We start from the raw sequence: 14,027 nt of genomic DNA on the forward strand, positions 1-14,027 counted from the left end.
GCCACGAGTTCCACCCTTCAGTCCCTGTGCTTTGTGCCAAAGAATGTTCTGCTTCACCTGACTTGGGGCTGTTCCTGTCAGCAACAGTGACTGCCCCTTTTTCACCCTTCTCACATCTTTCCTGGTTTAATGGCATGAAGTTTTGATCATTTTTACCTCTGCCAGACCAAGAATCAAAATCTATTTATTTTTTATACCTCCCAAAGACTTCTGGCAGTTCCAGAGGCAGCTCTCTATATTTCTTAATTCCTGTGTATCCCTTCTGAGTTGAGGAAAACAAAAGCCTTTGAGGAACCAGTGCATCAGAATTTCACTGGTTCAGTGTGAAGGCTCCCGAGTGCCAATATTTGATAGCCATTAAAGGTTTCACATTTATTCTCCACCTGCAAAGGCCAAGTCAGGGGGTGGGTTTGCCACATCATCTGTCCCAGGCTGGTGCTGTTTGGGTCTGCTGCTTTTGCCGACCTCCATCTCCCAAACCAGCTCACTCAGCACAGCCTGGAGTCCTGAGCTGGAAGTGCAGACAAAAAGCAAGTTGGGGATTTGACTCTCCGCTTAAACCTCAGGTTAGACAAGTCCTCATAGAATCCCAGGGTGGTTTGGGTTGGAAGGGACCTTAAAGATCATCTCATTCCCACCTCGTGGCCACGGGCAGGACTTTGAACCCCTTCCACTGATTCTTGCTAACACAGCTGTTTGGCTGTTAAAGACTTGACAAAGTTTCATCCTTTCCTCCCAGACTTGCTTGGAATCATCAAAGGATACTGCACAACATCTGTGCAAGAAGTCCAGACTGACCTCAGAGGGAGAAGGAGAAGCTACAGCTGAGGCAACTGAAACATTCCTGGAGTTCACTGGAAGGAAAGAGCTGGAAAAGCATCAACCAAATGTTTGCTTGTTTGTTTTTTTTTTTCACAAGGGCAAAATAGGGCTCCTGACAAAAAAAAAATGAAGTGTTGTGGTTTGTTTGCAGGGATGGCAATGGGAGCAGTGTGATAACCAACAGGGATCAGACAGGGATACAGAGAGGGACACAGCTCAGGAGCACATGGGGGAATTTCTGGCAGAATTCAAAAAAAAAAAAATAAAAAAGGGACAGAAGCTGCTGAATTGGTTGTAAGACAGGTAGGAGTAGCCAGGAATGCAGATCCAGACAAAGATTTGAGAGAGGTCTTGGTGCTTCCAGTCCCAAAGTTCTGCAAATAATATTTGTCAATGGAGTTGGCAGGAGCAGCAGAGGGAGAGAAAGAAGGTAAATTCCAGGAAATATGTGCAGAGTGCAGGGAGTTTTCTAGGAGAGCTGTGGAAGATTTTCCAGGAAATATTTGCAGAGTGCAGGGAGATTTCTAGGAGATGTGTGGAAGATTGGAACACATATGAAAGCAGAGACCAATGTTGTGTCCTGTCTTTGGGAAGGGCGAAGAATTAATTATAAGAAGCAAAGTCTGAACAAGTCCAAGAAAAAAGGCTAAAATGTGACTGTAGATAAAAAAAAAACCCTTATATTCTGCATAGTGGGAGGATTCTAGCAGCTCTCAGCAATAAGAAGGAGAAATCAGCAATATAGAAGAGAATTTTTGGTGGGAATTGCTCATGGGACAGTGGCAGAACTGCACAGAACTGGGACCAGAGTGGAACCAGCACCATGAGCAGGTGGGAGCAGTGCTTAAGTCACAAACTAGAGCTCCAGGACAGAACTGGGGGGTGCTGACTGCAACAGGTAAAGCTCACACCATGGAACTCTGAGGACATGGCATTTGGCTCAATCAACTGATATAAAGGACTGTTGGTCCTACACCAGTTCCTTGGGGATTGCAGTGCAAAAGAAGGGGAACACAGCAAAGGAGACAACTGTTAGGATGCCATTAGTGGCACTGGATAACTGCCAGCAGGAGAGAAAAATGAAGCTAGTGCTGCATCAATTGTTCATAGAATTTTGAGGGAGGAAAAGCTGAATCCCGAATGTGAAGAACTTGCATGTAATATTTTTGAGGATGGAAAAAGACCTACATTAAGTCAGCTTTGAGTCAGACACGCAGGAAGGAAGGTGATTTACATTAAAACAATAAACTGCACTAAACCAAACCAGACAGCAGTGATGCTTCCAGCACTCTGGATTGTTCATACACCCAAGGCAGCGACAGATTTATTGCATCATCAGAAGATACAACTGTTAACAACGCAGCAGAGTTCAAGCCCTGACTCCAGGTTTCATATAAATCAGCCTGGAAAATACAACAAGAAGTTTCCTCAGTTGCTCACACCCTCCAAGAGGTTTTCTCTACAGGCCACTGCTAATCTGCAGCCTGGGTGGTGATTCCTGGGAAAGAACCTTTCCTTTAACCCAAATTCAAAGAACAACTTCCAGGGCAGTGGGAAAAAGCACCATGAGAAGAGATGCTGATGAAGTATCTCCTCCTTGGCTCATGCCATGCCAGAGCAGGAGGGAACTGCACTGGAGAGAGCTCCAGTGAAGAGAGCAGGATCTTGCTGTTGGGAAAGGGATAACAGGATCCAAGAACCTCTTTGTGGCAGATGCTCCAAGGCAGATCTCAGAGGCTGTAGCACTGTTTTCTCCCCAGCTACTTCAAACACTCCTCTTGCTGACCTCGAGATGTCCTGGCCCAGTGATGCCAATGAGAGGACCCTGTGCCATGACTGGCACAGAGCTGTGGGATGGAAGTCCACACTGGAATTACAATACCAAAGGAATACTGCAGTTGTGGCAAACCCTGTGCCAGCCCCACTGACCTGGATTGCTGCCTCTGGAAGCTCCTGCTCCGTAGTGAGGACACTACAGAGAGGAGAAGCTCCTCAGCTGCTGAAAACCACAAATGTCCACTCATTTAGGAAAGGCAGCTCTGAGGTTTTACTGGGGGGGAGGGCAGGTGATTTGGGGAGGGGATGTGCTGTTCACAGTGCTCTGTTTGTGTGTCCCCAGAACCACAAGGACAGTTCCTCGTGGCACTGCTGTGTCTCACAGGTTTGTTTTTCCCTTCTCCCTCACATCACTGTGCTGCAACTGCAGGGAAAAGGCAACAGCTGGAAATGATCCTCTAAATATATTTTAACTTTTTACTATCCACGTGTGCTTTGCTTTCTCTGCTCTGCTCCCTGACATTCTGCAAGGTTTGAACTCCTCACTGGCCACCCAACTGAGAACTTCCAGCCTGCTCAGCTTTCCCACCAGACACCACCCCCAGGGTGACCTGAGCAGGAGAAATGGAGGAGAAAGGCAGGTCTGGGAGGTAGCTTGAAAGGGGGAGGGAAAACGTGAAAATCACAACAAGCTGCCTGACCCCTTCTGTTCAGCCCCCACACATGCACATGCACAACAGGATTTCACAGTGCCAATGTCAGCAAGTGCCTTTTCCTCTTGGAACACACTGGATTTTGCCATCAGACTCCCATTTCGTGGCAGTGCATCGGAGACCCATGAAATAAATATGTTAAAGTCACTCCAGTGCCCGTGCCCTGCACTGCAGAGTGTGCCAGGGGTGTTCACAACCAAAGGCCTTGACAGGAACTCAGCTCCTCGTGCTCCCAGCAGAGCTGAGGGATGCAGAAAATTGCAGTGTTTTTTGGACCACGTCTATTTTAGTTCTCCAGTAGTCCTACAAAACCAAACACAGATGTCACAGCGATGTCTGGTACAAACAGATGGGGATGTGCTCCTTTTAGAACCAGCATCATGTGATTTTTTTGGTCAGAAGAAGAGACATGGATGTGCTTTCTCTGTCCTGCAGGCGGCTGCCACGGCTTTGGGGGGCTGTGGCACTGAGCTGGGTCCTGTCCTTCACAGTGGGCTGGGTCTGGCAGGTAGATGTGTCTGACAGCAGCCAGCGAGGAGATTCAGTGCATTAAGACAAAATGCCTCCAAATGAAGAAGACCTGAAGTGCCCTTCCAAGCCCTGAGTGGCTCTGAAGGGGTGCTGCTCCTCCTTAGTGTCTGCAGGAATGTACAGGATGGCAGAGAACAGTCAGGAATTGTCTGGGGAGGACAACTGAAGGGCATCATGTGCTCCTTCCACATGGCTGCCCCACAGGAATCTGCTGGTTGCTTTTCTGGGCAGGCAGCTCTCCTTGCAAAGCTCTGGTACACAAGTCTCTGGTTGGCTGTGGTAGGACAGCTTGGCACAGCACCATCCTTCCCTCACCCTGGAGTGCCACCACACAGCTCCAGACATGCCTTTGGGAAAGACTGACCACTGCTCCTTGTTCAAACACGTGAGATAAGAGGCACCAGGGGAGAGTCCTCCCTGCTCCCCACACGGGAGAAGCTCCTGGCTCCCTGTGTGCCCTCTGCAAGCACTTTGTGTGCTTCAATCAACTCCAGGGATTTTTCTGTGTTCTTTCAAAGTCCATTCCCTGACTAGGAGCAAGTGTTTTTTGGACACAAAGGCATCACCAGCATCCCTTTGGACACACAGGCAGGACAGACAGGTGACATGTCCAGGTACCACCTGCACACACCATGCCCAGAGCCCACTCCCCCCAAATTCTGCCACCTGAAAGCAATGCAGGGCAGTAGTGCTGCCATCAGAGGGGCTGCCCTGGGGACACTGAGCTCAGAATATGTCCCTGGGTGCCCTGTGTTCACCTCCCCACAGGTGTGCTCTGATGCCAGGCCAGGGATGTGTGTTCAAATACAAACACAGCACTGCACTGGGGATTCTGGATGAGTAGATTTTTGGATGAGTAGGGGCTGGAGGGACAATTCATCCAGTTAAAGCCCCTGCTGCTGGAGCACCAAACTTTGGGACAGTGCAGGAGCTCAGTGGAGAAGTGACTCGTGCCTGTAGGGAATGGTCTGATGCCACTTGCAAGGGCTTTGTTGTTGGATCTGGTCTGGAAGTGGAAAATGCTAAAAGTATTTTATAAATGGCCTCATATTTTACAAGCAGTCCAGGGAGATGATGTCTGGCCTCAGAGGTCTAGACAGCTCGGGATTTTCATCCACAGCAGACACACTTCCTCTTGGATCCAGCTCCTGGAAAATACAGCCAAGCAGCTCCCAATGAATGTGTCTTCAGCTGCTGAAAACGAGGAGAGGACCCCAGGAATGGCAGACAGGGGCCTGTAAACACCAGTTCTGCTGGCCATGGCCAGGGGGTGGGTGGAAAAATGCCACATGTGGCCACAGGAAGGTGGTGGTGGCAGGAGTGTTTCAGAGGATATGATGTGGTGCTGGACAGGAAGAACAACCTGATTCCCATTTGCACTCCCTGTGCTTGGTTGGTGTCATTTAAACATCCCAAAGACCTGTTCAGTAACCAAAGAATTTCTTTCAGTTATTTATAAACCCATGGATTGATCCTTCAGCTTCAGCCACAGCATTTTGCCTCCGCAGACCTGGGATGAGGTTTTTGCCTTTGTTGCCCTGGGCTCTCCTCAAGGTGAAGGGCTGAGACTGGAGCTGCCTCAGAGCTCCCAGAGCATCATCTCTAAGTAAGGTACTGGTCCCCAAATGGCACAGAGCACACCTGCCCAGCTTGGGAACTGCAGAGAACCAGATCACACAACTCACACTCCAAAACTCCCAGCTCCTCTTGGAGGACTGGCCTTCCCCACCTTTCTGTGCTGCAGGCACCAAATCCAACACTTTTCCCAGCAGCCAGACCCTTCCACAGGGCTCTGACAATGGAGAGTCACAAAACCCAGCCACCCTCCCCTCTCTCCCTCCCCCAAACCCTCTGTTGGTGCTGGCTCAGCCCTGCATCAGTACCCCTGAATTGAACTGGTGGCCTTTTCATCCTGTCAAACAACTGCAAACCCAAAAGCCACAAACATCTGCCATGCCACGACCAGTGGAAAAGAACAAATACTCAAACAGGAGGGAATGTGCATATAAAAAACCCTTTTTCTCCTGGCACATTGTCAATGAGCTGCAATTTTTCCTTCCCCGGGGAAGAGGTTTTAAGTTCTTGGACGATATGATGCTTGGAGATGTCATTTCTTTTTCGTCAAAAAAAACCAAAACAAACAAACCAAACCAACCAAACCCCAACCGACTAACCAAAAAAATTTCCAACCCCCAAACTCACAAACTGGTGTTAACAAAGCAATGGACAAAAATCTCCCAACAATGACAACCGAAAAACAAAGGTACACGTCAGCGTCTGTAATCAAAAACTACTACATACTGTACTTGGGGAGTCCTCTGGGGAAAAGATCATTGGCACCTAGAAAAGACATCACTAAAAGTCTTGTGCATGTGATATGTGTGAGACACGATGCCACTGGACGGTGGGTGGACGGACCCTTTAGGAAACTGTCACTCACAAAACTGTTCCATGACAAGAGAAAATAAGAGATGTAAAAAAAGGACTGGTTTTTTTTTTTTTCCCCATCCCCACCCTCCCTCCCACCCAAGGCGTTTACAGATTCCTTCTCATTGTGTTGGAAACAGCCTCCTCTAAGTCTTGGTTTATTTGTTGTGTGTGGTGGTTTTTTCCTTTTTTAGAAAAAAAAAAGTCTTCAGCTTTTGAAGAAGTCCACCAGTTTCTGAGACACACTTGGTTCCACAGCACCAAAGAGCTTCAGCTCTTCCCCCTCTGATCTGCTCACAGGGGCTTTTGGGGGAGGGCTGCATGACATTCCCAGAGCCACAGCCCTTGGGAGGAAAGGATGTGCTTCTGTGGCCTTCCTTTGCATTCCTCTTCCTGAAAAAGTCTCATCTCTCCAGAGGTGCCTCGGCCCAGCTGCAGCAGCCTTGTGCAAGGGGAAACATGAAGCTGCTCTTTTCTCTTCCTTTGGAGACTCCCATTGGTCTTGGAGCCCTTTTCAAGAATGCAATTGCTTTATTATTATTTAAAAATATTTCATAGTTTGTTGTTTTGTTTTTGTTTTTCAAAATAATTGTCTTTTTTTTTTTTTTGTTCCCTTTTTCCATTACTTAAATTCTAGAAGCTCTTGGTGACCTTTTTTTTGAGGACAGGGTGTTCCTTCCTGCTGCCCTAATCCTCAGAGCAGCTGCCTGTCTCTGGTCCATGCAGAACACTCAAGAACTGGAGCTTGGACATTACAGGGGTGAAGGGGAGCAGGGCCTTGAGGAAGAGGAGGAGGAGGAGGAGGACACGCAGCCATCAAACCTCCACAGACTGAATTTGGTTCATCTGTGCCCTCATCACCTGGATACTGTTCAGAATTTTCTTCTGGTGTCCTGCTAAAGTGACCCCAACTCGCAGAATGTCCCTTTGGGAGGAAAAGAAAACAAACACAAACATCAGAAGATATTTTCTCACAACAGGATAAGATCACAGATGATATTTCAGATGATCTTTAAGGTCCCTTTCCACCCAAACCATTCTGTAATTCTATGATTCCCTGAGAAGGGAGCTGAAGTCTCCACAGATTTCTTCCACGAATGCAACCAATGGATGCAAACCCCGTGGAACCTCTACTCTTTTACTTTTTCTGGCTTATCCTCCAATCTTTGCATTTTCTACCCACCTGCAGCACCCTCAGAGTCCTGGAACCTCAACAGAGACTGTGAAACCAAATGCCCAGGGCTCTGCTGAGTCAACTTGCCTGGAATTTTCTACTCTTGTGCCATTTTTTTTGGATTCTCTTTCATTCTGTGACACCTTTTTTCCATCCCTGGAGACACAGGACCAGGGTGTCCTGTCCCTCATCAGTGTGGATCTCACTCCTCCTGTGCAGATGATGTGCTGTTCTTGATGCTTTTCCTTTCATCTGACAGGACCATGAAATGATCAACTTTTGTACTTGTGCTCTGTGTTAAATCATGGTAATCTAATTTTTGGAGTGCTTCTGTTTTTTATAGATATTGGGCATCTGGGAGAAATAAAGGTCATGGCAAGAGGGTGAGTGTGACTCTAAACTGGTCCCATTTGTGGCTCCAGCTGTGCTTGTTCCCCTTTGCATTCTCCCTCCTGGTGGACAAACCTCAGTCATGAATTCTTCAGATGTTCTTCCCATCAGGGGATGGATGGACATGACCCACACCTGACTCTGAGGATTGTCAGGTGCCTTTTCTCCTTGAGTGTTAGGAACAGACTTTTGAGGGGAAGTGTGGCAAAACCCTTGCCTGGTTTCGAGTGGAAGCCAATGGGCAAAGAAGAGCAAAGAGGAGCTCCAAGGAAAGGTGAAAAAAATTCTTAACTCGTTTCTGTAAACCAGGATAGGACTGTGGTTCTGCACAGCCCTGTGATTCCCAGCTTTCTGCCTTGGACATTGGATATTTGATTGTATACTGGGAAGGAATTCCTCCCTGTGAGGGTGGGCAGGCCCTGGCACAGGCTGCCCAGAGAAGCTGTGGTTGCCCCATCCCTGGAAGTGTCCAAGGCCAGGTTGGACAGGGCTTGGAGCAACCTGGGCTAGTGGAAGGTGTCCCTGCCCATGGCAGGGGGTGGGATGAGTTGGGCTTTAAGATCCTTCCAACCCAAACCAGTCTGGGATTCTTGGCAGATAATTTAGTGGCCCAGGTGTCCCAGCCTGCAGACAACCAGTAAGAAATCTTTCTAGCATTGAAACCATGTGGATTTGGGGAACCAAATCAGTCTTCAGGAAACATTTACCCTTTGCTGGCTGTCCAAGTCTGAACAAAACAGCAGCTCCACTCCCATGACTATGTGCTTCTGCAAAGACCAGGTAAACATCAGGTGGTGGTGTCAAGAATAGTTGCACCATGATTTGCCAAGGAAAAAGGACTTGGACTGTCCTTCCCTCTGTTAAACATCCAGCCAAGGAGGGGAGGAATGTGGAAGGGAGGTTTGTCAAACCTGGTGGGACACGAGCTGAGGACGCCCTTGTGATTGTGGTGAAGGCACTTGGAAGACACTGTAAGGGATGTAGTAAGGGATGTAGTAAGGGATGTAGTAAGGGATGTAGTAAGGGACTGGGAGAAGTGGCTTTTAAGGGACACTGAGGATGTCTGTGAGAGAACAGGCTGCATTGGCTCCACTGCCTGCAGAACTGTTTACTGTTAGATACTCAGAACAGCACAACCCAGGCAGGGTTGGGTTGTAGTGTGGGTCTGATGTCTCTCTTTAGTCAAAGTTCTTCTTCTCTACCCTTCAGATCTTGTGGACCCTCCTTCTGTTGTATGAACACAGAAAATATTGTGCCAAAATCATCCCCAGGGTCTTGGGGTTGTACCACAGATGTGCTGAAACAGTCAGAAGTGCCATGGGATTTTCCCAGCAGCAAATAAGAACAAAGAGCCAGAAAAGGTTGTTTGTGTGAACAGATTCTGACTCAGTAGTAGATTTAAAATCTGGATTAAGGCACCAACTCCAAAATCATTCCTGGTCACCAGGCATGAAGACATCACAGCACTTGCAGATGGCTTTAATGCCTGGCCCTTTCTAAGGGTTTCTACAGCAAAGTGCAATCAGCCATAGACCTTTCAGCAGAGGCATCAGAGCCCCAAATGATTTCAAACCCACCACAAATGGATTTCAGCTGCTTTCTCCAAAGAGCTTGCTCAGAATTTGTCACTGCAGGATGTTTTTAGTGGATGCAGGACAATGCAGAACAAACTTGTCACCATCCCCCAAGAGGGGATCTTATCAAGGAATGTAAATATCTGAGGGGAGGTGCCAGGGGCTGGACCAGGCTCTGCCTGAGGGTGCCAAGCCGTGGCACAAGAGGCAACTGGCAGAAACTGATGACCAGGAAGTTCCACCTGAACATGAGGAAGAACTTCTTTGGTGTGCAGTCCCCAAGCACCAGACAGGCTGTGCAGAGAGGGGGTGAAGTGTCCCCCCACCAGAGATATCCAAAGGCCATCTGGACACCACCCTGAGCAAAGCACTCTGGGGGATCCTGTTTGGCAGGAAGGTTGGACTGGATGACCTCCAGCAGTCCCTTCCAACCTTTCCCACCCTGTGATTCCATGGTCTGGACTTTCAGACACCTTTGTTAGGCAGAACTTCATTGTCTCCATCCCTGGTACACCACACACCCGAGAGGACTGCAGAGTATAAATGTGCTCTTGAGTGGGTGGAGAACTCTGATGCCACCTGAACTCTCCATTTGTTCCATGTTGGGGTTCTGGAGACCCTTGGGGGGGTGTTCATTCTCACAGTGGGGATGTGGAGATGAACTCTGCAAGTGCAGAGAGACAGAGGACACAAAGTCTGGAGCCTCCAGAAACTGAACAGACTAAAAGTGGCTCCACAAAGCAACAAATTCTACAAAAGTAAAACCATGAAATGTGAAAATAAAGCTAATTCAGCAACAAACAATTGCTGTTAAACTGCTGAGACTTTCCCTGTGCTTTGGGCACTTACTCTACAGTCATCTGAGATACTACATCAAAGGTGGTGAAGCCAGCACTGGCAAAGCTCTCCTTGTACTGGCTCATCTTGATGGCATCCAGCCATTCATCCACAGTGTTGAAGCTGGAATAATCCGGGATTGTGCGGTCCAGGAGGGGGAGGTTCATCCTGGAACACAGAAAACAGGCAATGAGCAGACCAAGAGCCACAAACACAACTGTCCCTGCACCCTCCAGCAGCTGGAGGCACCTGGACCAGCATCATTCCCAGGGTATTATGAACTACCACGTAGACAACACTTTGTTCTGCTGAGGGACCCCAAAATACACCTGGGGGATCCCAGAAGTCCCCAGGAACTCCAAAATACCTCCAAAACACACCTGGAGGATGCAAAAATACACCTGGGAGACCCCAAAATACACCTGGGAGATCCCAGCCCTCCCCCTCTCAAACCCAAGGGACTCCCAGTTGGCTCCATGTGCATGTTTTGGGGGAAAAGGGGTTTTGGAAGAAAAATGGGGGGTTTGGGGAAAAAAAGTAGAGATTTTTAGGAAGGAAAAGGGGTTTATTAGGAAAAAATAGTGGGGTTTATGTAAAAAAAACACAGTGGTTTCAGGAAAAAATGGGAGGTTTGGGGAAAAAAATGGTGGGTTTGGGGGAAAAAATTTGAGCATTCTTTGGAAAAATTGTGGGGTTTTGGGAAAAATGCTTTTTTTTTGGGGGGGGGATTGTGGTGTCTTGAGAAACAAATGGGGTGAAAACGTCTTTTTTTGAAAAATATGGGTTTGGGAGGGGAAAAAATTGATTTCTTTTGGGAAATTTTGGGGTTTTTTTTAGAAAAAATATGGGGGTTTTGGTGAAAAGGTGTGGGGGTTTTGGAAAAATTTTTTTTTGGGGAAAAAAATCTGTACAGAGCATCAGGATCAGTCTTTCTGGATCAGTTCATAGAGGAAAGGCAAGAGCCATCAGAGATTATGAGATGTAGCTCTAAAATCCCACAAGGGGAGAAAGTCCGTTCTCATAACAGGAGCAGCACTTCCAGCAAGCTGGGGAATCCCAGCCAGCCCTGGGAAGCATCAAACCTTCTCAGGAGGCTGATTTGGCTCCATGGAAGGTTAGTTAGGCTGCACCTCGAGTGCTCTGGACAGTTCTGGGCCCCTCAGTTCAGGAAGGACATGGAGGGGCTGGAGCAGGTCCAGAGAAGGGCAACGAGGCTGGGGAAGGGTCTGGAGCACAAGTCTCATGAGGAGAGGCTGAGGGAGCTGGGGGGGCTCAGCCTGGAGAGGAGGAGGCTCAGGGGGGACCTTCTGGCTCTGCAACCCCCTGACAGGAGGGGGGAGCCAGGGGGGGGTCGAGCTCTTCTCCTATGAACCAGTAGTAGGACAAGAGGGCTCAGTCTTAAGCTGTGCCAGGGTAGGTTTAGCTTGGATATTAAGAAGAAATTCTTTACAGAGAGAGTGATCAGACACTGGAATGGGCTGCCCAGGGAGATGGCAGAGTCATCATTCCTGGAGGTGGTTAAGGAGAGACTGGATGTGGCATCAGTGCCATGGGCTGATAGGCAAAGTGGTGCTGGGTCAAAGGTTGGGCTTGAGGATCTCAGAGGTCTTCTCCAACCTCGTTGATTCTGTGATTCTGTGAATGTGAGACTGGGCAATCAGAGCAACCACACTCCTCCAGCACCCACATGTACATGAACCCAAGATGCTCCTCTGTGTGCAGGGTCCACTGTCCACGAGCTGTCTGTGTTCACCAGACCCGTCCAAGGAGAGGGACCAGAGTGACCTTGACATCTGCACAGACTGCCAGTCACAGGAATCTCTGTGATTCCAAGCTCTCTGCCCTGGACATCAGATATTTAATTAGATAGTAAGGAAGGAATTCTTGGTTGTGAGGGTGGGGAGGCCCTGGCACAGGTTGCCCAGAGAAGCTGTGGCTGCCCCATCCCTGGAAGTGTCCAAGGCCAGGTTAGATGGGGCTTGGAGCAACCTGGGCTGGTGGAAGGTGTCCCTGCCCATAGAAGGAGGGTGAAATGAGATGAGCTTTAAGGTCCCTTCCAACCCAAACTGTTCTGGGATTCTGTGATCTTTCAATGCCCACCCTGTAAAGGACTAAACACAGGCCAAGCTGCCTCTAACACAGTTCCTAGAGAGATGCAGAGATGGTGCCCACCAAGACCCAAGGACAGCAGGACTGCACAGAGGAGCCAGAGAACAAGGGGAAGGCAGAGACATGTACCCAGAGGAGAGAGGTGCCATGGCTTTCAGGCTGTTTGGATTTCGGATCATTTTGTCCAAGGTGTTGACAATTTGCCCGAATTTGGGCCTGTGGTTTCGGTCCTTCTGCCAACAGTCCAGCATTAGCTGGTGAAGGGCATTTGGGCAATCCATGGGCGGTGGCAGCCGATAGTCCTGCTCAATGGCATTTATCACCTGCAGGAGGGGAAAAAGAGATCAGTGCAGTTGGGATAAAACCTACTTAATTCACAGTGTTCCCTCTCTTGGATCCTGAAGGTGACTGGCATGACCAGCCCTGCTGCAGCCTGCGCTCTCTGGTGCCCTCCAACCCCCTCCCACCACACACTTAACTCACAGCCCTTGGCATTCCAGTGAGGAGTGTCCTGGGAGGTGACACCAGCCTTGCTCAGCTGACACCCAGCCTGGCTGGCTGCTCATGGTGGTCAGTCTGATCTAGGGATGGAGACCATCCCTGCTGGGATATGTGACCTCACAGCTCCAGCCACAAGGCAGGTGAGTCAGGGTGATGTGTTTGGACGGGTACCCAGCCCAGCAGCTCACTGGGAGGAGAACATCCCCATCCAGTCAAGGGTTGTGACCTACAGACAGGGCAGCTGCCCCTGTGTTTTCCTTCCTCCAGTGGTTTTCTACTCCTGCCAGCAATCAAGTGAGAGGTTTGTGCCAGGGGATGCAGCCCAGGCTGCAGATCTGGGCTGGCACAAGGCTTGGGTGTCTCCTCACTGCTCCACACGACCTGGGAAAATGCCCGGTCTTGCAACGTCCAGTGGAAACAGCAGAGGAACAAAGGCCAGAGGATCTTCTTCAAGGATCTCCCCATATCCCTGTTACTCTGCACCTGCAGCCCTCCATCCTCTCCTGGGTGATGGAGGAGGATGGAGCTGCTCCACCCTCCAGGAATATCTGTTCCTCTCACAGAGGTAGGTGCAGGCAGGATTCTCCTGCCTTTAGGCCATGCCCAGCACGGGCACTGAAGGATGAGGAGAAGGAGCCTTGGGCACCACAAACAGGCTTGTGTGGCAACAAAACCCAGGAGTGAGGATAAAAACCAGACCTGAGGATACTGCAGAAATCAGGAGCAGCATTTTGAAATGACCAACTCTCTGTGGGAATGAGAGAAAAGGGGAGGAAGAGGGACAGAACTTCCCTCAGGGATCCAGGGGAAGGACCTGGATGTCTCTGGCTGCTCTCACCACGGGATCAAGGCTGCCATGACTTTGTCTGGCTATGTCTTGCACACTTCCAAGGACAGAGATCTGCCTGGTGGGATACCCCAGGGCTGTGTCCCCATCCTGGGGAAGGGCTGGACATACCCGGGGAGGTGAATATATTGTTGAGCAGAAAGGCTGCCTAGAGAAAATTAGGGATACTGCAGCTGGGAATGGGAAAGAGGTAGGGAATGGTTGGTGGGGAGGAGGCACTGGAGGTGCTGTGGCAGTAGAAGGCTCCCTCCAAGGGAGGGCAGATGGCCAAGCAATCCAGAGTGTGAGGTGGGGGATCTAGCAGGGTTTAAGAAGGATGGTGACTT

General features: G+C 49.3%; 2 protein-coding genes across 4 annotated transcripts in view; one reads left to right on the plus strand and one right to left on the minus strand.

The window, feature by feature from the left end:
• Positions 1-14,027, plus strand: part of LOC127470628 (coiled-coil domain-containing protein 81-like) — a 165,760-nt gene that overhangs the window by 95,445 nt on the left and 56,288 nt on the right. The window lies entirely within an intron of this gene.
• Positions 6,107-14,027, minus strand: part of EPHB2 (EPH receptor B2) — a 108,751-nt gene continuing 100,830 nt past the window's right edge. Inside the window, exons 14-16 of one of the 2 annotated variants that reach the window (XM_051786325.1) lie at positions 12,483-12,676; positions 10,257-10,412; positions 6,107-7,194 (exon numbers count right to left, since the gene is read on the minus strand). In XM_051786325.1, the coding sequence (XP_051642285.1) occupies positions 7,086-7,194; positions 10,257-10,412; positions 12,483-12,676 (459 nt within the window). In that variant the 3' untranslated portion in view covers positions 6,107-7,085. The remainder of the gene's footprint in view (positions 7,195-10,256; positions 10,413-12,482; positions 12,677-14,027) is intronic. The other variant, XM_051786326.1, reaches the window with a different exon arrangement.

Source organism: Manacus candei, unplaced genomic scaffold, assembly GCF_025592945.1.
Source record: "Manacus candei isolate 608988 ecotype Guabito, Panama unplaced genomic scaffold, ASM2559294v1 h1tg000022l, whole genome shotgun sequence".
NCBI lineage: Eukaryota > Metazoa > Chordata > Aves > Passeriformes > Pipridae > Manacus > Manacus candei.